Here is a 27,206-nt window from a genome sequence, read left to right as displayed (position 1 = left end):
CTGTAACTTGCTGTGTCACACCGGCTAATGCTGTAGTTTCCAAATGGTCGGTTTCTAGAACGTCGGACTGCTTCGTTTCTACAGTTTCAAAATCTTTCAAAGTCCCACTGACATCTCGATGCTTCGCTTCCACGGTTTCCATAGCCTCCAGTACATTCAACGCGTCCCCAACCTCACCTCCTCGGCCCGTAGGCTCCGCTTCCATTGCGTCGGTGCCTTTGTCAGCCTCATTTACACCGTCGTGCGGTTTGTCTGTGTCCTTAGTCGGACTCTTACTACCACCAACTGGTCCTGCAGAATCTCCGTCACCAATGCCGTTGCCATCTCCATTATTGTTCTTTCGAAGAACCGAAGTATCGATTGGTATACCCTATATGCAGAAAGCATAATATCAGAGCACATCTAATTGAGACATAAAAAGTATTAATATAGTACCCACCTTAACTAGACGACGCAAGAACTTCCGAATGCTTTTCAAGTCACCTTCTATGCCAGCGACGCGATCGTCCATAGAAGTGACTACCTGTTCCACATTCGCAAGTCGCGTATCTATGGCGGCCACCTGCTCAGTCAAGATCCTCAAGCCGGACTTGCATTTGCAACGATGCTTCTTGCCACTCTTCGTCTTCTTCTCACTTCTCACATCTGTATTCATGTTATGGACATCAGGATCGACATGGGTGGCATCGTGCTGCGCGTCACGACCTTCCATTGCAGGTTGCACTTGCTCGCTTGCTTGTTCCTCGCCATCTAAGCCGTCAGTGGATGGTGGCTCGAATTCCCTTTCCATGAACCTCTCCTCCGCTTCCGTTGCGAAAAGTCTGATAACCACTTTAGCCTGTACACAAAACATACTACTAAGGGCACGTTATATGAAGCTAAACACCATATAGATGTAGTAAAGGATCTTACCGATGTGGACTGGAATATCTCCTTCTCCATGACAATCCACGCAGGTGAATGTCCGCACTTCCACCTAAGTATGCGTGGGACAGCATCCGGTTTTATAGGGTGCGCAATCCGACCTGTCAAACAGGATATTGTTTCATATCCCCAAACCTATGTCTTCCTCAGCCCCCCATCTTTCCCCTTCTTCGTTAGGGCACGCTTCAAACTTCTTATGGTCTTCTCGAAAGACATCTTGGCCCAATCGTAATTACAGCACACCTCTAGGTCATCAACAACCCCTAAGAGGTTATTATTCAGTTTCAAAGTCCTATCCCTCCCAAACAAGACAAGCTCCACCAATAATAACATTGATACCTTGACCGCATCAATGTCATCCTCGAACGCCATCTCCATGTACTTCGTCTCGAACTCGCTTAGTAAAATATCGACTTTGTCATTGAAGTACAACTTTCTAAGTTCTTAGGAGAAGTGTCCTTACGAATCGGCCGCCTACTATATTTTAGGCCCGTGATTAGACAAAATTCACTAAATCCAAAGGAAACTCTATTACCAAGCACGTTTCATAGTAATTACGTCTGCTCTATTATCCTCCAACTCCCTAAGCAATAGGTTATGTATAAGTGGCCCATTAAGTACGAGCTCTACGTCTAGCAAATGGCCGAAAATTGTCTTCCTAAACATACTAAGTTGCCTAGGGGTTAGTTTACTCTTAATAGCCTTCACCGTGCTCCCTAAGTGGGATAGGCAGCTCAAACTGGCTGAACGATAGTTAGAGGGAGGAATCTTAGGTACCATTTCCATCTTATAAACCTGAAAAACAAATACGATATATACAAAACTTATTATTCAAAAAGCCAGAACCCAAACAGAGATAGGAACAAATGAAAATAATAAAAGAAGAGGAAGGAACCACATATTCTGTCCAAATTCACGGGCTTACCACGGCCGTGGTACGATGATATTGAATCTGTCAAAATTCTCGAGCACGACCATGGCCGTGGTATGACCGTGAAATTGGACAGAGAACATAAACTACTGTCATTTGAAGGAGGCTCTTCGTTTTCGAAATTTTGGTTCAACCACGGTCCTTAACAAGCCCATTAATTTGCCTAGAATCGATACTTCCTTCGCCAACCACGGTCACGTTAATGGCCGTGGTTCAACCAAAATTTCGAAACCCGTTAATGGCCGTGGTTCAACTAAAACAGAAGGAGAACGCTTAACAAAAACCCAGACAAACCAACGCAAACACAAAATTTGAACGACTTCTACAGCAGAAAACATAAACCCTAAGGCCGTAAATAAAAATTTCAACCACAACCGCGCAGAGAAAGAAAGACATCAAATCAGAAACCAAAACCGCCGATTTCGAGCCCTAGAAGTACCGCAAATACTAAATAGGCGGCCATTGAAGGAATGAAAGACGAAAAAAATCGCAAATATGAGTACAAAAAAACTCTTTTCTTGCCATAAATTGGGTGCAAATACCCAAAAAAAAATGTGCTAACCTCGACGTTTCAGATATAGGAAGCGATTTTGAGCACGCAATTGCAAAAACCAGTATAGAGTGAAGCAGAGTAAATCGGATGGGCGAACACGAAAACAAAAACGGAAGAAAAGAAACGAAGATGAAATGAGAGGATACCAACAGTTACAATTTCAATTGAGGGGTATAATTGTCATTTAATTCACGGCCGTGGTCGTACCTTTCAAGGCCATGGTAAAGCAACCAATTTAACCACGGTCAAACCGCGCCCATTGGTTGTCTTCATGAACACCACGGCCGTGGTTGTATTTTTCACGGCCATGGTCAGCTAACAAGAACCACGGTCAACCCCACCTCATTGGTTGTTTTCATGAACACCACGGCCGTGGTTATACTTTTCACGGCCATGGTCAACTAAACAAGAACCACGTTCAACCTAGCGCATTGCTTGTCTTCATGAACACCACGACCGTGGTTATACTTTTCACGACCATGGTCAGCTAACAAGAACCATGGTCAACCTCAGCTCATTGGTTGTATTCATGAACACCATGGCCGTGGTTATACATTTCACGGCCATGGTGAGCTAAACAAGAACCATGGTCAACCTAGTTCATTGCTTGTCTTCATGAACACCACGACCGTGGTTATACTTTTCACGGCCATGGTCAACTAAACAAGAACCACAGTCAACCTAGCTAACAATCACGACCATGGTCAGGCTAAAAATCATCAAACCATGGTCGTGTTAATTCCATCACGAACGTTCAGATTGAGTCGTGGTACTATAATTTAAAAGGGGGAAGTGAATATACGATTCTTAGCCTCAACCTAGACTAATATACGAACGAAAATATTAACACAAAGGGGGGAAATTGCGACTTCTTATTTGCGTTCCAGATTGAGGCTAAAATAGTAATTTACCCCTTCAATATTATATTCCAGATAATAAATTGGGTCAATTGAGTCAATTTTTTTAATTGAGGTCATTTGAGCAAACTATAAACTTTTTCAGGTTATTTTCGCCAATTTCCCAAATGGATTTTCATTTTCTTAAATAACCTTCTCCATTTTATATCTAATTGTTCTATAAAATTAAAATAGTACACTAAATTTAAGAGTAAATTAAATTTGCCAAAGCGAGCCTACCTCAGTGGTAATTGACATATACCTCCAAAACAAGATAATTCTTATGTTTGGTCCCTAAAATTTAACAATATTTTTTTTTTAAATAGAAAACATGACAATTGTAGATAGACAAATTGTAAAATTCAACTAAAATATAGAGACTAAATTTAAAATTTTAAAATCATAAAAACTAAATTGAAACGAGTAAAATTATAGATATTAAATTTATCATTTGTTAGATTTCTTTTTGTTTTTTTTTTTTGTCTTTTTAGTACAATATGTAGGGACGAGGGATCAAACTTACAACGTTTTGATTGGAGATATATGTCAATTATCGTTTAGTTATGCTCGCTTTGACATTGCTTTTTGTTTTATTTAATTCAACAATTATGAGGTAAGAGGTTGAACTATAGATATTTTAGATAGTATTAAAGTATCTCATCCACCCTAGTGTGTATATATATATATATATACTTTTGTTAGTTTTTTTAATCATTTAATAGAAACTTGAAAAATACTATTTGAATCAAAATTTGATTTTTTTTAAACGTTGAGTGAAAAGTTAAGTATTAAAATATCAAAGGTATTACTTAATCATAAATAACAAATATTAATAAATTAGTATACATTTAACTAATTAATTGAAAGTCATCTACAAAACTGATTCTTGAAAATCAATGTCAGTAACTAATTATTGAACCGAACCGTACTAAACCGAACAGTTTGATTCGCTTCGATTACCTCCATGAAAAGCGAATCGAATGGTTTCGTTATCTTTGATGAAAAATCGAACCGACCTACTGGCTACTTCCACCCTACTAAGAAGTAAAGAACTAAGGTATGGCCGTAGGAAGAGACTCTTTATTTGGCGCCCTTTTTGCTCAGTCTTGAGATCAAGCTCTTGAAATTTGCCGGCTTGACTTGGTTTTCACTTGGATTATCTGCAACTTCCTCTCAATTTTATGGGGTCTCAATTTTCACTTGGTTTTCACGATGGTTTGCTTAATTTGCTCGTGCAGGCTATCTTTGTGAGTGCATCAACGACAAGTTTGACTTCTCTTCATTCTCATGGAGTTTGTAAGTCGCTCCTCAACAGCTGCTATATTAGTTCAATGCTTACATACATGTGAATTCGTGGAAAGTTAGTAAATTTCAACCTATTCATTCAGTTTCTCTTTTTTCGTTTTAGACAAGTTTAAGCAGAGGTGGATGTTACTATTTCCCACCATGCCATATGCTCAATGTTTGTGGGTTCCGAATCCAGTTTGATTGCCCTATGGACTTTTCAGCTCTCCCTATCTTCTCCCCTGTTCCTTCTGATTTTGATGCTGTTTCAGACGAAGAACTGTCAGGTCATCCCAGCCATAGTTCTTTAAATTCGGAAAACGTGTCTGAGAAAGAAATTGAAAAGCCACTTGATGCGAGTTCTTTGATAAAAGCGGAGCCTTGGTACAAAATCGTCAAGAACTTGCACATGTGGAACCCATCTTTCACTGATATCATTTTGATTTCAAGTCCAATGGGCATGTTAGGGCTACCCTTTTTGACCCGACAGAAGGGGTTCTCTGCAAAGGTAGATGATGCAGTGTTCTTTGTTTTTGATACCGCGTAAATAGGTTCTGATAAGTTTCACATTACTGAGAAAACTTGACTTCACATACTTTTCATTGGCTTGTCATAGATATATGTGACAGAAGCAACAGCAAGACTTGGAAAATTTATGATGGATGACCTTGTTGCAATGCATATGGAGTTCAAGCAGTTTTATGGATGTGAAGATGGTGCTTTCCCTCAGTGGATGAGGCAGGAAGAGCTAGAGCTGCTTCATTGTGCGCTAAGAGAAGCGGCTTTTGGGTCAGATGGAGCAGATCTTGGTGGTTGGATGCCCATGTACAGGTAAATTAATGATTTAGTATTTATTTGAATACTTCACATAGACCTTTTAAGAGCAAGGAATATGAAGTAATGATGTTGCATTTTTTTGGATAAGAAACTGGTTTTAATTAAGATAAATGAAAGTGAGGGTTATTAAAAGGAGAGCATAAACTGGAGAGACTAAAACAGAAACAAAAGTAATTAGGTGGGTTCCTGTTTATTCTGATTGACCTGATATTTTACAGAGAATCATTTTCATATTGTACCATTGTGGAATGTTGTCCAAGACCAAGGGAAACTGAGGTTTTTTTTTTTTTTTTTAATTTTTTAAACGATAATTACTGTTTATCTGATGGTGTTTGTGAAATATTTCTCTATCATCTTGCCATTGTTGGTTGGAAAGCTTACAATTGTGGTGTCATACCTGCACTCTGATCTGATACTGCATTTGTTTATTTTGTTACGTACAATTATTGGGACATCATTTTGACCTCCTTTTGGTGGGGCTACTTGTGGGAATCGTTCAGTGTTCTATATGCTCCAATGGCCTGTTATGGAGCGAAAAATTCCTTGGATATTGTTTCCTTTTGCTTTCCTAACTATAATTTTGGAGTTTTGTGAAACTTGTATCTTTTTTCCCTCTCTCTCAACTTGGTTTGATCATATGTATGTTGCTTATCGATGTACTTTAGAAGTTAATTAGCAAAGACATTGAAATAAGGAAACTGCAGTTTTCTAAAACCACTCAAAATCAATCCGTTTTGTGCTCTCATTCATTGTTCATAAATGTGCTTAGATATAATAAAGGGACTTTCTCTCAGTGCAGCTGACGTTAAGGATTGTATGCAGAAGGTTGAAACTCTTAGATATGGTGAAGAAACATGTTATAATGGTGCACTAGTTATAAAAGCATTCAGCTCTGGTCTTGAAATTGGCGCTTGTAACTGGACCATTAATGGCCCAAAGAGAGACATTGCATATATTTCAAGTTCCATCTTCTTTTCCTCCAATGCAATGAATTTTGATTACGTTGCTTTTCAAGAGAAAGAGACAATTATTTATTCTGATTTCTCATCCTTGGAATTTACAAATGTCGTAGAGAATGATACAGGAGTCCCTTTAACCAACAACTTATCTTCACTCAGGTATTTTGCACTTCTACTTTGATTTCGTATCTCGTATCAACTATCAAGTATGCTTAGACATCAAAATTTTGTTTTCCACTCTCTTGGATAATTCATCGAATATTTTTTCTGAGGGTATGTTTTTGTTTTATTTATTTATTAGAAGTAATGAGGAAGCTCTTGCTAATTTATTGAGTGATCCTACTGAGAGTGCGGAGGAATTGGAAAAGCTGTCTTTTATATGTTCATGTGCTATTCAATCTGTGGAATCTGGAGGTTCAGTCCTTATTCCTATAAATCGACCTGGTATAACCCTGCAACTTCTAGAGCATATATCAGCTTCACTAGATTATTCGAATTTGAAGGTTAGTAGACTCTTTTCCCTTTTTTCTTTTTTAGATTTGGACAACATATGAATAGTTAACCTCTTATTTAGACTACAACTAAGGTCAATATTGACTAATTTAACAAAATTCAAACTAGCTATAATCGCCTGTAATGGAAATCCTCTTCGTCTACCCTTTTTTGTTAACTTGTTTATTTGCATAAAAAGAACTAGTTCCACATATATCCCCCCCCCCCCCCCCCCCCCCCCCCCAATAAATCCAATAAATCCATCAGCTGATATCATTAGTTAGCTGATGGAGCAAACTTGGACTAACTGTCATGAATGAAGGTAGAGCTTAGATAGTAAAAAGGGTATATCATTAGACATGAAGCTTGGTTTATATATTTGTTGGTTCCTTTCTTTATACAGAATATGCAATTATATTGTGTAGGTTCCTATATATTTGATTTCTTCTGTAGCTGAGGAGTTGTTGGCATTTGCCAACGTTATACCAGAATGGTTATGCAAGCAAAGACAACAAAAGGTTTGAATTTGTTTGTTTAGTGGTTTCAATCCACTTGGAGCATGTAGTCAAATCATAGTAGTATAGTATTGATGTGAGTATTGTTTTTACACATTTGGTTGGTGTTGCAGTTATTTTCTGGTGAGCCGATGTTTGCATTTGTTGAGCTCCTTAGAGAGAAAAAGCTTCACGTCTTTCCCTCAATTCATGCACCCAAATTATTGTATGATTTAACCTAAACTTTCTTCTCATCTGCACACGCAAACACAGTAATTTATTAATTATGTGCCTTTGAAGTCTTTTACTATGTGGAGTGAACAATTATATTATATTCAAATTTCTTACCATCTTTCTCTGTTAATTGGTCTCCATATTGTTTAGAATATAGTATAGGTCTTTCTCATAAATAATCATCAACCTAAACTTTAATGTATAACTTTGGTTTTGAACCATGATCAACTTTGAGAAATTGACACTGTGTATAGAATGAACTGGCAGGAACCGTGCATCGTATTTTCCCCTCATTGGAGCTTACGACTTGGTCCGGTGGTCCACTTGCTTCGGCGTTGGTGTGGGGATCCTTGCTCTTTACTTGTTCTAGAGGTGCTTATAATCCTACGCACTGAATATTAATTTTTACTTCAATGACTTGATGTTAATAGGAAAATGTGAAATGCAGAAGGGACTTGATGCTGAGTTTGCTCTCTTACCATTTAGGCCAATGGCTATGAAGGTTCTTCAGTGTGCATTCCTCTCTGGTATAAAGTATGGTTCATTTTTCTCCCCATTATTCTTGTGCTCTTGCAGATTGAGTTGCTTTATTGGCTTCAATATGTTTGGACTCCCATTTCGACCTTTCTCCCTGTGCCCCAAGGCATAAAATTTGATACCAACTTCTACAATCGATATTTCTGCTTGAAGATAAGATTGAAGTTCATTTGTTTGTACAATAGACTTAAAAAACTCGGAGCTCCCAACAATGGTTCGTAGGACTCAAGTAGAGCTGAGCTTTTAATAGGACTTGGCATAAAGTAAAACAAAAACCAATATCTTCTCTTGGTTTTGAACTTGCGAGTTCTTGGTTAGTATTCTTATTTCTCGTGCTTGCATTTCCTATTTGAAGGTTGGAGAAGGTTCAACCGTTGCTAAAGGTCTTGCAACCAAAATTTTGTTTGGTAGTGTATTTACTTCTCAACTTTTATCATTCTTTTGAGTTTACATGTTCTTCAGACCAACCCTGTTTTGTTTGACGCAGCTCCCTGAGAATTTGAGCCGGTTGATCAATACAAATACAGAATCATTGTCGGTCTTCCCATACACTGAAGGCGAAACTGTATGTGTACCAAACTTGAAAGACAGTGTAGAATTAGACATCGCCTCCGACTTGGCTACGAGTTTTGGTTGGCGAAAGTTATGTCAGGAAAATATAAACATCACAAGATTGAATGGAGAGCTCTCATTACATGGTGGGAAATTCAAGTTGCTGCCTGAAAATGGGCAAAGAGCCTCAGACCAGAGGCCACTAATACATTGGGGTAAGCCTGATTTGGAAAAGCTTCTGAATGTGTTATCAAAGATGGGCATCGAGGGCTCTCTGGAGCAAGAAATGTCTGAAGCTGAGGCAAGCAATGTTCGTGTAATACGCATACACGATCCGACTGAGGCTGTGATAGAAATCCAAGAATCAAGGTCTATAATTAGCGTTGCTGATAAGACATTGTCTGCTCGGATTTTTGAAGCTTTAGATAGTGTTTTAGACGGAGTCTAGAAGGGACTCGACTACAATGCCATGGTAGAGCGAAGAAGTTAGGATCTTAAAAGTTCTCTCTATTTTACCCATGTAAATTTTTGAAATGGAAAAGTGATGAATCTGAACATAAAATATCAAACAAAGTTTTTATTTTTTCTTTAAATTGTTTTTTTTACAACATTTGAGGGTGTGGTTCGAACTCATAACCTCTTGATTTAAGATATATGTCAATGATTGTCAAGCTAGGTATGTTTTAGCGAAAAAGAATGAAAATAGATACATGCATGTGTAGTTTATAGACACGTAGAAGTGTATGCAACGACTGGAGGTTGAGTAATGAGAACTACTTCTACAAGTGAAGAAACTTTAATTGATAAAATGAAGCATTAATTAGGTAATGATGTGCAATATGACAAGATAAACTAACACCCATTTGGCTAATTATATCTAACAATTTTCCACGCTTGCCATCAACGGTACTTGCTTAGTCATAAAGCAGAGAACTCTCATTTATTACCTCTGGAACTTAGATCCCTTAGCCTATGTGTAAGGATTAGTGTAGTCGGTAATAAAATTACCAAAGGAAGAATTAATTTGAAAATCATTTTTTCTTCAAAAGTGCTAGATATACATCATATTTGAATGTGATGTGCTATTACGAGCCGAACGGATTAAGGTTCATATATCCGACTAACAGATTGTGAGTTTGAATCTCCATTCCCATGTATTATACTAACAAAAATAACTAACAGATTGTGAGTTTGAATCTCCATTCCCATGTATTATACTAACAAAAATAATAACAATAACAACAAATGTAGCAACATTAAAATTACACTAAAAGAAATAACGACCTCGAGTGAAGTTTGAGGTGAGAGCGTACGAACCACCAAAGCAAGAGAGATTTTTGTTAACAATGTTAAAATATTTAATATATAATAAAATGTTTTTCAAAGTTGAAGGGGATCACTATTAGATCCACTCCTATATATTTATTTATAGTATCATAATTTTAAAAAGAAATGGTAAGGAGATGTTTGAAGCGCGACAAAAAATACAAGATACTTATATATTATTTTTCAAACAATCAATATCTACATTCATCTAATTTTTTTTATAAAAAAAATCTAAGTTCATCCATGATCTTCTTTTTTAGTACAACCACGTGGAGTAGAAATTTAAATTCATAACTTTTAATCAATTGAGTTATGTTCAGGTTAGTAGTTCATCCCGCTAGAATACTACAGTAGTTGATGATATAAATTATTTATTATTATATAAAAAATACTAATTGTCAATATCAAAACTAGTAAGTCATTAACCATTTTTAAGAATTTCCAATTACTTTTATAAAAAAATGATCTTTCAAATTTCTCAAGTCCAATGCATAAATATTTATTACATAAAAATTTAATTTCTTTAACCAAATATAATGAGAACAAATTTTTTTTAGTACAATATGTGAGGTGGAGGATGGGTGGAGGATCGAACTCACAACATATTGATTGGAGATATATACCAATTATAGTAGAACTATGCTCAATTTGAATAAATTTTATCCCAAACTCAAATCAGATGTATGATTGAATTGCATGGATCAGTTTTTTCAAATTATCCGATTTTGTATAGACCCCTAATTAACGTAGGTTTCAATATCCTATATGGTGACTTTTTATGTTTTTGTCAGCATCTTATGCACATAATATATATATATAATAAATATTCTTCAAACTAGAGTTACTAAAATCTAATACAATGGTAATCATAGTTATTTTATTATTTTTTAATGTTTCATCAATTGATTTTTTAATAACGAATTTTAAAAATAGACGTGAAAATTTATCAAAATTATTTTTAAATAATTAACTACTTCGATAAACCTTTTGTTAGAAGAGAAAACAAATAGTTATCAAAATTGTACGTGTCTATTTAGGAGTGTTCAAAAACTGATGACCGAAAAATTTGATCAATCCAACCCAACTCATAAATTGGATTATAAACTTACTTGAATTTGGTTTGTTTTTCAAATGAATGGAAACTCTATAAATTGAGTTTGATGAAGTAATAAAATTGAGTTGAAACCGAACCAACCGTAAATTATAAAACAATTCTTTCACTTACGGTAAAATTATATAATGAATAATTTATTTTAATTTTATTTCATACAATAATTCTATATGCATTATTTAATCTCCAACAACTTTATAACTTTTTTGGTGTAATGTTTCCCTTATAAATAAATATTGACAATTTTTTATCCCAATTCAAGATTAGAATATATGTAAATAAATGCTTAAGATATATTATTATTATCTTTATTATTATTATACAATATTTTGAATGAGTAACCATAATAACTATAATCAATCCAACCCAAATATTTTATAGTTAAATTGGATTGATTTTTCATTTTCTAATAATGGTTTTTCCGATTGAATAAATTTAAAACTTCAATTAAGTTGGGTCTAAAAAGTACTTCAACCATGTGTATCGTTCCTAATAACGTGCTTAAAGAACTTTTTTTAATATTCTAAAATTGTTTTTGACTAAATAATAATATTACATTTCAAAAAAGCATTCTTAATATTTGGTAGGTATTTAAAGTGTTTTGTAAAGTATGTCTTTTAAAAAATGATACTTTAAAAAGATATTTTTAACACGTTGTTTTCTATATATTTATGGAAATTTAAAAGCATATTTAATCTTTTGGCATATTAAAAACACTATTTCAAAGCGACAATTATCTTTTAACTAATCTATCCAGAAGCCTGACTAAAAACTCATGGTAAAATTCACATTACTCGCATAGAATTATACTTGTAATGCGATTGAGACATATCCCAAACTCCTACAAAAGGTGGCCCGGGAAGATACTTAGTGCTATGAATGAAATTATCGTACTAAATAAATTAATTTGAAATGAGGTCAAAAAAGTGAGGTAGTCAAGTTTTTCAGGTTAGACCACTCGACCGATCTGACTAGGGTTAGATTCTCGAGCCGACAAGACTCAATTGAGTCAGTCCACCTGAATCAATCTGAGAAGACCACCCTATAAAAAAGAACACATGTCTGGGGCGTATGTTCTAATTTTTTTAGTTTTGATTGAACCCCTTACTAATTTAGACGCCAGAATGAATTTGTACTTAACACCACACAAGTGTACTGTAGTTATTGCTCGTTAGAGCATTCAACGTCAAAACTTGAATTCAAATCCTGCATCAACATTTAACAATGAAGCTGAAACTCTCCCACACATTTAGTTTAGAGGGCAAGTTTAACATCAAGAACTCCGTGTGGATCTAACATCAAGCCATAAAACGACTTTCACGTTTGGTTTAGTGCTCAACTTGCAACATCTTAGAACTCCTTATGGATCAAAATAAAGTCATCAAATTTCGGATGGGAAAGAAAAATCTGAAAGTGAGGTCCTAGAATATATAGAAATAGGGGATGTGATCATGTTGATAGCCACCATTTATGTTACAATTTTAAGCCAATTTGTAGTGCAACTTGACGTACGTAATAATAGCAGTTTCTTTCTTTGCATTGAGCGATCTTTCCATCCAAGTGTCTTCTTTGGTTGCATGGTGATCTATAATGCACGCTACTCCTTAGTTCTTATTACAAATATAGCTCTATTTATTTACACTTTCAAGTGGGAACTCCTCGGTCCTTTTTATACTCCTTCCATTATGACCTGCAACATTGTTTAGAAATTGACTTTAATTAGCTCAAGATGAGAATAACAATTTAGATTATTCTTTTTCAGGAATGACAGCTTCAACTACATAAAGATCAAGGTAATCTAATTTCTAGATCACTACAATGTATAACAATCAAGTTTTCGCTAATTGTGATAATAATCATATAGGCACATCGTGATTTACATCTCATTTCTTTAACTTTTAAATTGATATAGGAATAATTTTTCTTTTTTTCTGTTGGCCGAAAATATAATATTATAGATTTAAATTGTAGTATACTAACACAATTTTTAAATTGTAATTGCCATATTAATTTGTCTTAAATTTATATTCATGTAAAAGCATATGTATGTTTAGTAATTGAGAAAGAATGCAATATCCTCGTGAATTTACATTTCAAAGCACCAAAATCCTGTGAAAGAATCTGAATCCAGTTGAAGTAGTTATTTATACTTTAGTACATGATTCTAAACTAGAAAATGACTTTTGAGCACAAATAACTAATTGGGTAGCTAAATATACGTAATCATAGTGCAATGAAAAAATTAATAAGAGTGATTCGATCAAAATGAGGTTATATAGAAGCTCGGCCTAACTAAACCTTGTATGACTACGGTTAAGAAACACTATAATCTTATTCTAGGTACGAAGCAATCTTAAATAAAGTATTAGAATTTTGATTTGCTACGATTTTATAAAAGATAACCAAATCAAAGAAAAATCCACCTAAATTTTTGTTAGACCCTACTTAATTAGGTGAGGTCATAAGGTCAAAGGAAGGATTTATTGGTATACAAGATAAGTTAGACATCTTCTCCATCTAATGAAGATCAGGAGACCCAATTATTTTTTGTAAATTAAAATATAAGTTTTGTTGCTTTAATTATAATTATAGGATATGGGTACCTACTATTCTAGTACTTGTTTTTAATTTTTGGGTCGGGTATAAATAGTGGTAATTCTACTTTAACAGCTTTATTTGATGCTTTTTGGTTTATTATTGTGGATTCTAGAACCGTAACATAATTTTTCACAATTTAAAAAAGGAAAGAAAGGAAAAAAGAAAAAAAGAAAAAAAGAAAAAAAAGAAAAGAAGAAACTATTTTTATTTGGTGCAATGCTGGCAAACAAAAACAGTGTCCCTATCATTAGCATTGAGGAGAGTGTTTTTGGTTTCGTGAAGATAAGAATAAAAGGAGTGAGAGTTTTGATTGGGTAAGTTTTGGAATTTGAAAGTGTACCTGAAATTTTTGGAGTTCAATCTTCTTGGAGCAAAGGAGCCAAAGTGAGGGCAGCTTTGACGTCTAGTTTCCATGCAAATCCTCCGCCGTCCATTCTCCACGCATCACAAGGCACTACTTTGGAGTCCTTTTCCATTTCCGTACCCCATTTGAACTGCAGCTTTATTTGGCACGTAAAACTTCTCCTAAAATACCCCAGTCCCAGTCTCGGCTTTGATATCAACCATACGCCTATCTCCGCGGGTGACTCACTGTCACTTCTCTGCCTCTGCCTCTGCCTCACCATCCTCTTAAATGCCTTGTTTAACCACTCCACTCTATTACTGCCGTCCGATACGAACCCCGGACACGTGTCCGCTTCCAGATTCTTTATCCTCTCCTCGTCCGTACACCCTATGTCTTCCTGCTCCAGTTCTAGATCCATGCATGCGTCCGTCACGCATTCTACCGTCACCCACAACTCCACTCCTCGCCCACTCGGATCTGATACCAGAACCACCTCGCTCTCGCTCCTCCGACTATACCTTCCTTCCGTTATCTGATTCTCCGCCGACGGGACAGATCCGCCGCCGACGAAGTCCAAGTTGAACTTTACACGTCGTTCCGGTATCAGTTGGAGCGTCGTCGTCGTCGTGGAGATGACGCCGATCTGATCGGCGAACTCACCGTTGTTATTTTTGTTACCGTCGCTACTCACCGTTTTCTTCTTCCTATTATATCTCCTAACCCTAACGTACTTCCTCTTCGTTCTTCCTTTGGAGATCAACGAGTTGTTACTCTCGACCGACGAGGCGGCGCCGGAGACGGAGCCTCCGGCGACCGGCTTCGGCGCAATCGGCCGGAATCTCATCATTATCGGATTGATAATCGCCTTATTCCGAAACGCATCGCCGGCGCATGATCCAAGCATCCGCCGCGCCGCTTCAGCTCCATCCATGACCAAACAAACAAACTAAAAAAAGAGTAAAGAAACGAACCGATTTCTCTAAGCCATAGCCATCTTCTATGTTGTTAGAGAGAGAGAGAGGGGATGATCATGAAGAGACGCAGCGTAAGTACAGTGCGGGGGCGGAAAACTACCACGTGGCTCTAGGGCTACGGAAGGCGAAACAGTGACGCGACGTTAATTGGTTGAATTGTTTTTGACAGTGGGACCCAGGGAGAAAGATGCAAATCTGGTGTAATTGGGTTCTGTTGGGGTGGGCCCCACCGTCACCCAATAGGAAGCGAGAGAGTGTCAAGCACTGCCGAAAGGTGGGACACACGTGGCTGGCCTTGGCGGAAGCGTAATGTTCCGTGAAGCGTGAAGTGGGAAGCTCCCCTTTATTTTTTCTCGGTAGGTTCGAGAGAGGCAACACGTGGTTCGCTGTAATTAGAGGGGTGAAACTCAGTTCTAAACGACCACATTCCTCCACGCGACTACAAGAGCGTGGAGCAAACTCGATATTGCTGATTGGAGCGTGGCGTGGGGCGCGCGTGGAGTAGGATTTGGGAGTGAAATTTTAGATGAGGACGCGTGGAGGGTGGAATTTGGGGGAGGATCTAAGGAAAAGATTTTAGGAGTTGAAGGTTGGAGGAAAATTGAGAGATGGTATTGGTCCTTCACACACAGCCATGTGCTCATTGGTGATGTTAATTGTTATGACAGCGAAAGCTTGCAAATCAAACTTTATTCCTTACCAAAATTATTTTTCAAACTTTTGTTCCTATTTTAATCATATTCATATTATTAATTTTTTGTTCACCTAAATTCAACTTTTAACTATCATAGACCATAATACTATTTAGGAATAAATTGTCATTCTGTTCTTCAACTTTTAAGTTTGTCTCTATTAAATTCTTGGGTGTTCAAAACCTGGAATTTATAATTATTTGATTTTTTCAATGATATAATTTCATTTACATCACTAATTCTTGAATGGAAAAAGTGGAAATGCCTTAATCCTGACACCTTTTCCATGGGCTATATAAGGGTAAGGGTAGTTGATTGATTGGACAATTTTTTTTAATTAATTTTATTTTGTAAGTCACATCCAATGCAGGGGGTAGGGCACACTTGGAGTTCATTAGTATTTCTAGTCATTGGGCCCAATTGGTGAAGAACAGCATCACTTTATATTTTTTTTTCTTTTTATTTCAAATAATAAACACACTCAACCTGCATTAATTCTCTTCATTTGAGAAAATGTCACTCCTCCCCTAAATTAATATTAGACGATATATAGTCAAAGTAAGTATAGTTCAGTAGTAATTGACATAATCTTTAACTAAGAGATTGTGAGTTCAATCTCCAATCGCAAATATTATACTGAAAAAACAATATGATCTATGCCTAAATAAGAAGCAAGTTTACAGATTTCAAAGTTAAATATTGAAGGCATGCATAATTAATATATGAGTTTGGCCTTTGGCATATATATAGGTTTTGAGAGTAAAGCTTATATAAGTATTACTGAAGGAAGACACAGTTATATGTTTGGCCTTGGCATATAGGTCTAGTTGTAAAACTTATAATCCTTGGCTTGCAATATGATTGTTCTCAATCCACCAATGGGTGCTAAGATCATCAAAATCACTCCAAGGAATATGGATACCTGAAAAATGAAAATAAAAGAAAAACAAAAAGTAACTTTAATCGTGCTAAAAACTTAAAAGAAATGGCCAAATGATAAGTAAAAACATACCCAGTTACTCCACCAAGACAAACTATATTTCTTTGGTTTGTAAATGGCGAGCCACATGACGCAAGGCAGCTGAAATTTACAGTAGAATGAGACAATATATGATCAATTTGGTTGAAGGAAATTAAATATTTAAAAGGGTTAGGGAAAAATTTTTGTAGCTTACGAAGTATGTCGTTGGGGCAAAAACAAAGCCACCAAAAAATCCTAGCAGCCCACCGAAGAAAGGGAAGGTAATGGCAATGAACATCGTAGATCCTACCAACAAAAACACAGGGTGCAAAATTTGGTTAGAATGATCCCCGGTATTACAATCTGTTTGAGAGTGATCGTAGAATTGATTTTGAAAAGTGATTTAATTACCATTAGCTAGTTTATGCTTTATTTGAAGTTATTTTCATGTAATTAGAGGTGATCTAACTAACTAATACTCCAAAATTTACTTTAAAATAATTATCTCTCCACCAAACATCATTATTTAAAAAGTGATTTTGGCTGTGATAAAAGTTATTTTAATTATGTCAAAATACTGACCAACGTATAAATTGCGGGAGACAAAACGGAGAATGAAAGAAGGCTTGAAATGCAATCTCTTGACTAGCATCGTCTCTATCATGTCAAACACTGGCATGGCATAAATCTGCAAGCACAAAAAATGTACGACATTAAGTTTTGAAAGAAATAAAAGAGGATATCGAAAGCTTTTAGGTTAACTGATAATTTAATAAGACTGGTAATTTAATAAGATGATATCTAGGAGACTCCGTATTTGACATTTTCTTTCGATTTAATATCAACTTTACTTAACTAGGTTTCCTATTTGAGTTTTCAGATAATTCATGATGATTTAACATGTTAGACCGAACCTGGTAACTTCCGATGACATGAACTACGACGAACATGTTGGCGGTAGCGATGAGCCAGGCGGGCTTCTCGAGGGAGAGAAGAATATTGTCTTTGACGGCGTTGCCGAACATCCAATAACCGATGAGGGCGACGGGGAAGTAGCAGAGGGCGACGACAATGTAGGCTACGATGACGCCGCGCCACATGGGGCCTTTGGAGGGCTTGTCCGGAGTGGACGGGATGGTGGCCTGAATCTCCAGCACCACATTGTGGCCGGCGTAGGCGAACGCCACGTCACCCAACGCCGTGAAGAAGTTGAAGACGGTGCCGGAGGTGGAGTGGGCTTTGTAACCGTATTGCACGTCCTCTTGCACCCCCTTGTGCACCGACGCCGCCCATGCAATGGTGGAGTAGCTCAAGGACATGACGGCGGCGGCCAAGGAGACGGCGGAGATGGAGTTGAAATTGGGGAGGTGGGAGAGGACAAAGTGGACGGAGGAAAAAATCATGATGAAATAAGTCTGCTTGATTTTGATGCAGCTGGGGCACACGGTTTCGTAGAATTTCTTGAGGGATTGGCCGCCGGTGACCATGTAAACAATGTTGACACCGACCTCGACCACGAGCTGCTGCGGTACGACAATGTAGAGACCTAGCTTGTCGCCAAAAGCATATTGCCCGAGTTCATGGTACCTATTAAGGATTTCATATTGATAAAATAAAGACATATTTATAATAGAAGTAGGTTATTGATCTCATGGTCAATTAGATTTAAGATGCAACACATAAATACTAGTATAGTATAAGAGTTCAAAAACTCAACTGAGTATTCAATCCAAAAAAATAATCTAAAAAGTCCCGTCTTGAAGAGATGTAATATTAACATTACCTGTCGAATCTCTTGCCAGGAACCATTTCATGCATCTCTACCATTTGCCAGAGAGTGTAGAGAGTGACGATCCATGAAATAATGAGCACGGTCATGCCAGGGCCCCACCCGAGGGAGGCCATGGCGGAGGGGAGGCTGAGGACGCCGGCGCCGACCATGGCGGTGACGTTGTGGAAAGCGGAGTACCACCATTTTGCGTTCCTTGAGGATGTGATTGGGAGCCAGTCGTCGATTGCCTTTTGTTCCTTTAGTTTCTCTTCGTTCTGTCATTCAATAATTCATTAAAAATATCACCCTGTTTAGCTGCAAAGTTTGCTTAGTTTTGTCTTTTTTAAAGCTAGGTTTGTGTATTTTGTTATGTAGTTAGTGTATATATTTAAATTACACCATAAATTTTGAAATTTTACAAAAATAACACAATCTAAATCAAACTTAAACTCAAATAAATGTAAAACATTAAGAAACAATATTAGGAATAAAAAAGAAAATGTTATATGTAAAAATTGAAATCAAAGTAGAAATAGAGAAATAGGTTGCAATTTGAAATGAAATCAATTATACAAAGTACTCATTATAAAAATTAAAACAAAAAAAGTTACAGTTTTACCTTCAATTCACTAATTTTGCATTTAGAAAAGATTGCTAACAAAAAAATTCCATGAACAAATTAAAACATCACGTTAAAAATGAAACTTTCAAAATGTAGATATTGTCCGAGCCAATTTGTATATACATCGACTAATCTCACTAGATAATCACTTGACCTATACCACATTTGGTTGTCCAGAAAATTCATAAAGAATTAAATCATGGGTAGTTTAATTACTACTGTGATATGAACTCATTCCCTCCAAATTCTTTGCCATTTATTTTGGCTCATTGGCCAACCTGGTTAATTATAATATATTCATTCACTAGACTGTTTTTTTTAACTATAAAAAAATAGAAAATTAGGTAGGAAAAATAAATGGAATAATATTTATGTACTAATTCCCATAAATAGGTATGATTGTAAAAAAAAATTGACAAAAGAAAGATGAATGCATAAAAAAGACAGGAAAAATAGAATTAATTTCTGTCAATTTTGTTGTTGGTGGTAAATAAGAAGGTAGCTATTTAGTAAGCACTTAAATATTATTGAAAATATCATAAAAATCTTCTAATAACTAATTTTAACCTATTATTTGCCCATGGAATTTTATAACTTTGTCAGATCAATGCTGATATGTTTTTGAGTCAATGGGCTCACTGACTTTGCCTCATGATAGAGCATTGGTTAGTAGTCAAAGTTTTCATATTTTAAAGAGTCCAAAAAAATATATAGATAAAAAAAAAAAGAAAAAAAGTATATCCATGTGTACAAAAGTCTACAGACCGATTTAACGCTAACCGGCGTTGCAGTTCATCAACCATTTATTCATTTTTTTTGGAGTCAAGTGTTACTTTTAAATAATAATAAATTCAGGGTCTTAAAAAAAAGAATAATAATAATTAATTAATTAAATAAAGGAACACTGAGGGCACGTATCGTACGGTCCCTCATTTATGCCCATGTGAACTAAATAATTTAATTTATAACATTTGCGTGTATATGATTATGATAATTTATTTGGTTTCCAATTGACAATTAGCACAAATTATTACAGGCAGATGTAGAAAGCGACCCTAATTATATTTCTTTTATAGCGTAAAATAATATTTTTGGGGTCAATTTGATCATACATCAACGTGACTTTCCTAAGTCATAAATTGAAATTCATTTTTTTCTTTTTTGAAAAAACTTTCTCCCATTCCCCTTTTCCTTTAACTATTTAAAAAATAAGAAAAACAATTTTGGGTAGGAGGGAGCTCATTGTTTTTATTTCTTTTTCAATTCAAATTTGTGTATTTAATGACATTTTATGTCATTAATTTTTTTTCCCAAAATGTTATATGAAATCACATGTAAATCTTGAAAGGAAAAGAAAATTTCTTCTTCATTCTTCTTCTTTTTTTAATCTTTTACGTACAATTTTCTTCGTTGTTCTCTATATCTACAAAATTTTAATGTTTTTTTTCTTATTAATTGCATACTATAAGATAACAAAAAACTATCCCACACATTTAAATTTTGTTCATAGCATACCAAGGATGATGGAAAATTTTCCCTTTTCCCTTTCTTTCTAATCAAAACAATCATCCTCAACTCAATAAAACTTTTTCTTTAGGAGGAAAATTGTTTTTGAAAAATATCCCAATTGGCATGGATTGGAAAGCCAAAACAAAATTTGATACATCGATTCTTTTAGTTCTACGTGTTAGTCTTCAAAATTCACCTTATTTTCTATCTACTAACTTTTCTAAATTACGTGAACTCACATACTAAACATAAGTGGCTATACTAAGAAAATGAAAACTTTTAAAACCTTATATTATTTATCGAGCATATAATCAAAGCACAGGTCGCATAAACTCAAACATTTCTACAGAAATTCAGACTAATTTTTAAGCATATGGCAACGGAGAGATTTGAAACAAATCAGGGAGTTCATCTTTCACATGAAAGAGAAGAAGAAGATGAAGTAAAGTAACAGAGGTAAAGGAGAGAAGCCTGGAGAGGAATAACTTACAAAAGAACGATCTTTAAAAGCTTTAGAATCAGCTTCAAATTCTGGAGCTTGAGTTCCCATAATCACTTCTCTCACACAAAACAAAACTCAGATGAGATGACGACTGAGAGTTCCTTAAAGGTCTTCACAGCGCAAGAAACTGATAAGTTCTTATGGAAAATATGATTCTCCTCGTCGTTCCTATCCAAACACAAAAATTCAATATTTGTTTGTTTGACTTGGTTTCTTTTTTTCTTTTTTTTCTTTGGGCCAAAGACTCGGTATTCATTTTTAATTGTGGGATTGATTCGAATTAATTAATTGCTTGCCGGCAAAATTCTGTGTGTCTTGAAATTGTCTACGAATTTCAGTTCCAAACAAGGCAACGAAGTTATTGCGTGCATAGGATTTCCAGATTGAGGGAAACAAAGACAGACCCACTTTCTGTATTGTTCTATTTGAGATGTTAATTACACTCTGATTCTGATTTTTTACGGGACTCAAAATGGAGAAAATTGAGTGTTTTTGTTGATATTTTCCTTTTTTGATTCATGTATGAATGGAATATTGAACCTTTTCTGGTTATAGCTAGAGGTCATCTTTTTCTTCTCCAAAATATGTATATTAAAGTATAGTTTCATGGCCTGCTGGCATCTAGTATATATGTATGCACAACAGGTATGGTGTTTCTTTCATTGTAATAATATAAATATTATGTTTGTTGGGATTCTAGAATCTTTTTTTTAGTAAACAAGCGGGATTTTCGAACTCATGAACTCGTGATGAGAGACTAGTGTCAATTAGCATTTTTTATCACCCAACAAATGAGACTAAAAAAATAAAGAAATAAACAAAAGATACAAAATTGGATATGAAGTGAAGGCCTTGAATCACATGTTGTCTGCAGTTCTCACTTGCAAGTTGCAAGCCATTCCAGTAGGTTACTTGACATTGACTCTTTCTAGTTAATTATTGAAAATCATATAATCCAACCAACCACCATATTTTACTTATACATGGCCCTTCATCTCTTATTTTGTATCACCAGGGTTCCTAGAAACAAACCAAACTTCCAAACTACAACATATTACATGGCTACTTCAGTTAAGTTTGCTTCAATTTACAGAAACATATATCAGACAGTTTGGCACTTACTTCTTAGGTTCTAAGTTAAGAGTCCCGACAGCAGCGTCGCTCGTCTTCCCTCTTCTTCTCTTCTATGTCACTGAAACCGCTGGAATTTTGTAACTCTGGCTCTGCTTCTGCTTGCTAACTGTGGTTTTCCCAATTAGGCTTCCTGCACCAAAACAGAAATACTGGCTCCTCAACTTCCTATCAACCGATCCTTGCTTCCCCAGATACGGCGTTTCGTTGTCGATGGCTTGGTTTGAACAAGATGGTCCTGCACCATCATTGTCAAAGTAAACGCCTTTCTGTTTATCTACTGAATTGGGTGATGAAAGTGATGATTTTGAAAATGAACTAGAGCGGGATCGATGGGGAATGGCAATGTGTGGCATGCCCTGAGTCACACCGCGCATTAAACCAGTTGCGTGTTTCTTCTTAGCGGATGGGCTCGATTGATTACTCCGAACCGAAAGTGTCCGCTTGTTGTTGGGAAGAGCCAAAGGCTTTGAGAACCGTTGCCTCAAAGGGGTTGGAGCTTCATCTGAACTGCTGTATTTCTTGTGTGAATCTTCAATGGAGCCCTCATCCATTGGCTTCTTTGTTGTCTCGTTTTTCTTCTTATCTTTAATTCGGGACCATTGGAAGACGCTTTTCAACCGTTGCGCTGCAGAGTTTACAGAACTAGATTTCTTAGCAGCTGATGATGAGTTGTGATTATCATTGGTCGAATCGTATGGACTCAACTCGACCGAAGATGAACTCATTCCTGCACTGCCGTGATCAGGTATTATATCAGAACCATTCTCAATGCCTGTATACAACAGTATTTCAGTGTCCGAGACTCGAAACGAGGTCCCAGGACTGCTTCCAATCCCCTGCATCTTTAACCGTGAAGCAATAGCCTTTCTTGTATTGTAGTCATGACAACCAAACATTCCCCCAGCAGAAATCAGTTGTCTTATTAATACGTCTGCTGATGCAGAATGCATATTTTGCTTGAGATAATCAAGCGGCGTCATGCCGTCCATGTCTCGAACGTTCAAATTGATGGACCGAGCAGCCATCAAAAGTTGCACAAGATCAGAATGAACATTCCCAATGGCAGCCATGTGAAGAGCAGTTCTTCCATCATTGTTTCTGGCATTGATTATGTCATCCATGTTATGAACTTTACCACAAATCACATTTTTCAGAAGATCGATCTGTCGGTCAAGTCGACGAAAAGCAGGAGTTTGGAAGCCAGAAATGGCTTTGTGCAAAAAAGTTTCACCAGCATTGTTTCTTAAAGAGATGGATGAAGGAGATGCAGCAATAAGAGCTTCAACTGCAGCCAGTTGACCCCTGCAAGCAGCTATATGCAATGCTGTGTTTCCCTGATGATCAATGGAATTGATGATAGGAAATGTTTGGACAAGGTATTTAACCACCTGCATTAATCAACAAAGCTTCAGTTCTCAGTTCTCACATACATGCAGTAACCAAACAATTCCACCCTCAACTTCTTTCTAAATTTTAAATTAACATTTGTACTTAGTTTTAATTTCATCTAATGATTTTAAAAGTTTCAATATGATACTTATGATCTGGTTAAATCTTGAAACTGATTAGATGTTATTAACTTAGAGACAAAATTAAAACTAACCACAACTGTGAGAATTAAATAAGAAACAAAGATGCATTCATGGAGGCCTATTCTATTGTTTCATATCAGAAAAACCTCAAACAGAACATGAAAAATGATTAAAAAAAAGTAAGAAAACGACAGTCATGGAAATAAATATCACCTCGACTTGTCCTCTTCCGGCAGCTGCATGCAAGATGGTGGATCCTTGGGCGTCTCTGCAAGCCAATACGTCGGAGCAATCGGCGAGAAGGTCCTTAAGAATCTTCAAATTGCCTCCTCTGGCGGCGGCATGAACACCCCTGTTCATCATTTCCCATTTGTAAACCACCGGAAGCTCGCCGATATGCTCCTCCGAAACGCCGCCTCTCCCCGTCGAGAACCGCGGCGAGATTGCGAAGTCATACAGAAGGCGGAAGACATCAGAGTTCTTACTCCGGGCGGCGGCGTAGAGAATATCGGTGACCCCATATTCCCCTTCTCCGAACACGAGCAAAGGGTTTCTCTCAAGCAGTTCCTGAACGAACCCCAAATCGCCGGCGGAGGCGGCGGTGTAAATCAGCCATCCGCCGTAGCCGGCGCGGATGAGGGAACTTTTCCCCTTTTTCGATTCGGACTCCATTAAAAGTTTCCGAGAAACCTCGGAGCGGCATTTCGCGACATCGTGGAACTGTTCTTCGTCGTCCCAAACGGTCTCGAGGCGGCGAATCCGCCGGAGAGACGTGAGTTTGATGAGGTGGTTGCCGTCTATCCGGAGGAGCTGCCGGACCAAATCGTAATGGCCATTCGCAGCCGCCCAATCGATCGGAGAAGCGTACCACCACTGGTCGCCGGTGCTCTCCCACCGGAGAGGAAAATACGTCGGAGGCATTAAACAAATAAACAGCAGAAAAAGACACAGCAAAGCTAAAAGAGGCGACAGTTTGAAACCCCAAAATGAATTCAAGAGCTAAAAGTAAAACAGAGTATCAAAATTATGAGTTCTTAGGAGATTTGGAGAGAGACCCACGATTCAATTATAAAGTAATTGTTGGAAAAATTAAGAAAACAGAAGAACGAACCCGATTGGCGATGGGTTAAAGAGTTGACCTAAGAGGAGCGGAAGCCATGGCCATGGGAGAAGGTTGAAGAAGGGGAAGAGGGTATTGGCGGGAAGTGAGAGGAGGGTGAAGGAGAAGGAGATGATGGAGGGAGAAAGGGAGTGGGGCAGCCATCATTGGGAACAGAAAAAGCTTTCAGAATTCAGAAAAAAAGGTTTTCAGAATTCAGAAAAAATGTAGCAGGCCTTGTTGAGAAAGCTGGACGGTGGACTATATTGAAAATAAGGTCGTGGCTCGTGGGAGATATCGAAGCCAAACCAAATATTGGTTCTTCTTTAACCGATTTTTGGATTTTCAATGGCGGAGAATAATGCTCCATTTTGTATTCAAAGGGAATTTTATGGTAACTAGTAAGACGCCATGGCCGACTAAATCAACAGCAAAGGCTTTATTTTATGGTTATTTTCAATTCTCCTAATTAAAAAATTTTAATTATTTTTATCTTTGTTATCATAAGAAATCACTTTTCTTTCTTGAAAAAATACCTTAATCTTAAAAAATTTCATTTATTGCATCCAAAAAGAACAAGAGAAATGTTTGGGAGTGATTTTCACTGCCAAAATTATTCTTTTTGTTCTTTCTAAAAGTATTTATATATTATTGTAAAATATTACTATTTTCAATTAAAATGATTGTGACCATGACAACAAAAGTGGTGATTTTGGTCACTGCTAAAATCCTTTTCAAACATATCCTGATATTTTGGCATAATTAAAATCACTCCCAGATGTATTCTTAACAAGTTGTATCGAAAGTTATATATTTTCGATTAGTCTTGAATTAACTCATAAACTTAATTAAGTTGGTAAAATTGTAGATCTTTTTAAGAGTCTACCCATGAAAGAGATGAATGATATATTAATTATATGAAGTGAGGGATTACACTGTATATTTATTAATTTAGTCCCTAATAATTTAGTAAAATAAACTAATATTAGAAGTGTATTCATATTTATGATATAATGAAGATAAGTTGTGATGTTAAATAGTTAAATTTTCCCCTCCTCATAAGTTAGGGAATTGGAGTAGACATAACAAAATACAAATATTGTGGTAAATAGATTTTTATGGAAAGGGAAAGATTGAGTTAGATTAGATATAACAACTAATAAGAACCAACGAACAATTGAGTGGCTCCATTTACATGTAAGAAGATAACTAGATTTCTTTTTCATGAAAACAAAATTTCGACTTTTTAGGTATACAAAATAAAAAAAGGATTTTATACTTCAAAACAATTTTGACAAGTACTTTTAAAAAAATAATAGTTCAAATAATAAAATAAGAGTTTTTTTTAGCTCAGTTTAAAACAAGGGTTATTCATGTGAATTTTCAAACTATTAGAGTGTGCATGTCTCCTTACATATTGTTTATGTTGGATTACCTAGCATGTGAGAGAACAAATACTTAAAAAAACAAAAATTGCATACATGATTATGGAATTGATCTTCGATCTATTATGGCCGTTTCAAAAATATGTTACACACGATGCTGACGATTGCACGAGATGCTTCAAACTAGGACCTTCTTGAGGCTCGGTGACCCACCGAACTATTCGTGTGAGATTTACTGGGAAAAGAAGATAGATGATGTGAAATGATATTTTTCTTATTTCTACCTTCGAGGTCTAGAGAATTAACTAACAGAATCCATTTTATTTAATCAGGTTTTTTTTTTTTTTTGTAACTTCAACAATCAATTTAATTGATAAATAGGGATCTTTTGAGTTTTATATAACTTTAAAGCTGCTGAAAAAAAATAAGTCAATGATAGTAAATAAAAAAAAATCTAAATTTTGGTTTCTGAACTTTTTTATTTATTCTACTTTCATCATTAAAATTTCAATTTTTTATTCAATTCTTCAACTTCTAAATATTTCATTTTAGTCTCTTTGAAAAAAACTATTTAACAAAAATTTTGAGTTTGTTAAACCAACACTTACTACATAAGTATTACATTAAGTATATATTCCTCAAATAAATAAACAAAAAGATAGTTTATAGAGTTTATTAAAAAAACATTAGTAATAAAAGGTTAGTACAAAATATTTAAAAATTTTGGTTTAAATAGTGTTTTAGTAAATAGTGTTCTGTGCTCTCAACTTTGATTCATTTTGACCCATATACTATCAAAACATCTATTTTGGTCTCTTTAATTTCAACTGTTGTTCATTTTAATTTTTCTGTATTTTTAAAAAATGACTATTTTGGTCACCATTTATGGCTGTATTTCAAATTGAAATACATATTTTAAAAGTATAAAAAACAAAATATTCGATTTAAAAA

General features: G+C 35.9%; 4 protein-coding genes across 7 annotated transcripts; 1 reads left to right on the top strand and 3 right to left on the bottom strand.

Annotated features, from left to right (window-relative positions):
- The first annotated feature begins 4,261 nt into the window (after positions 1-4,261).
- Positions 4,262-9,303, top strand: LOC111006475 (integrator complex subunit). 4 transcript variants are annotated; one of them, XM_022278439.2, is made up of 12 exons: positions 4,262-4,361; positions 4,543-4,600; positions 4,713-5,096; positions 5,205-5,419; positions 6,220-6,543; positions 6,686-6,887; positions 7,302-7,394; positions 7,505-7,596; positions 7,859-7,976; positions 8,053-8,138; positions 8,497-8,548; positions 8,629-9,303. In XM_022278439.2, exons 2-12 carry the CDS (start codon positions 4,592-4,594, stop codon positions 9,139-9,141), a joined length of 2,088 nt encoding a protein of 695 aa, XP_022134131.1. In that variant the 5' UTR covers positions 4,262-4,361; positions 4,543-4,591; the 3' UTR covers positions 9,142-9,303. The 4 variants fall into 4 exon arrangements, with proteins under 4 accessions (XP_022134131.1, XP_022134133.1, XP_022134134.1 ...); XM_022278441.2 differs by having other exon boundaries at positions 4,346-4,447; XM_022278442.2 differs by lacking the exon at positions 4,262-4,361 and having other exon boundaries at positions 4,372-4,600; positions 6,689-6,887.
- A 3,233-nt stretch (positions 9,304-12,536) lies between these two features.
- LOC111006188 (uncharacterized) lies at positions 12,537-15,120 on the bottom strand. The gene is made up of 2 exons (XM_022277960.2): positions 14,069-15,120; positions 12,537-12,820 (listed from the first exon to the last, which is right to left on the bottom strand). Exon 1 carries the CDS (start codon positions 15,003-15,005, stop codon positions 14,085-14,087), a length of 921 nt encoding a protein of 306 aa, XP_022133652.2. The 5' UTR covers positions 15,006-15,120; the 3' UTR covers positions 12,537-12,820; positions 14,069-14,084.
- A 1,296-nt stretch (positions 15,121-16,416) lies between these two features.
- LOC111006445 (lysine histidine transporter 1) lies at positions 16,417-21,315 on the bottom strand. The gene is made up of 7 exons (XM_022278395.2): positions 21,094-21,315; positions 18,485-18,747; positions 17,616-18,288; positions 17,284-17,389; positions 16,916-17,007; positions 16,753-16,821; positions 16,417-16,662 (listed from the first exon to the last, which is right to left on the bottom strand). Exons 1-7 carry the CDS (start codon positions 21,151-21,153, stop codon positions 16,564-16,566), a joined length of 1,362 nt encoding a protein of 453 aa, XP_022134087.1. The 5' UTR covers positions 21,154-21,315; the 3' UTR covers positions 16,417-16,563.
- Positions 21,316-21,919: 604 nt separating this feature from the next.
- LOC111006427 (Ankyrin repeat family protein) lies at positions 21,920-25,232 on the bottom strand. The gene is made up of 2 exons (XM_022278371.2): positions 23,985-25,232; positions 21,920-23,627 (listed from the first exon to the last, which is right to left on the bottom strand). The coding sequence occupies exons 1-2, from the start codon at positions 24,690-24,692 to the stop codon at positions 22,290-22,292; spliced, it is 2,046 nt and encodes a 681-aa protein (XP_022134063.1). The 5' UTR covers positions 24,693-25,232; the 3' UTR covers positions 21,920-22,289.
- Positions 25,233-27,206: the final 1,974 nt, after the last annotated feature.

This window comes from Momordica charantia (assembly GCF_013281855.1).
Source record: "Momordica charantia cultivar OHB3-1 chromosome 4 unlocalized genomic scaffold, Mcharantia_2.0 BLBB01000004.1, whole genome shotgun sequence".
Taxonomy (NCBI): domain Eukaryota; kingdom Viridiplantae; phylum Streptophyta; class Magnoliopsida; order Cucurbitales; family Cucurbitaceae; genus Momordica; species Momordica charantia.
This window is presented reverse-complemented; position numbering and strand designations above follow the sequence as displayed.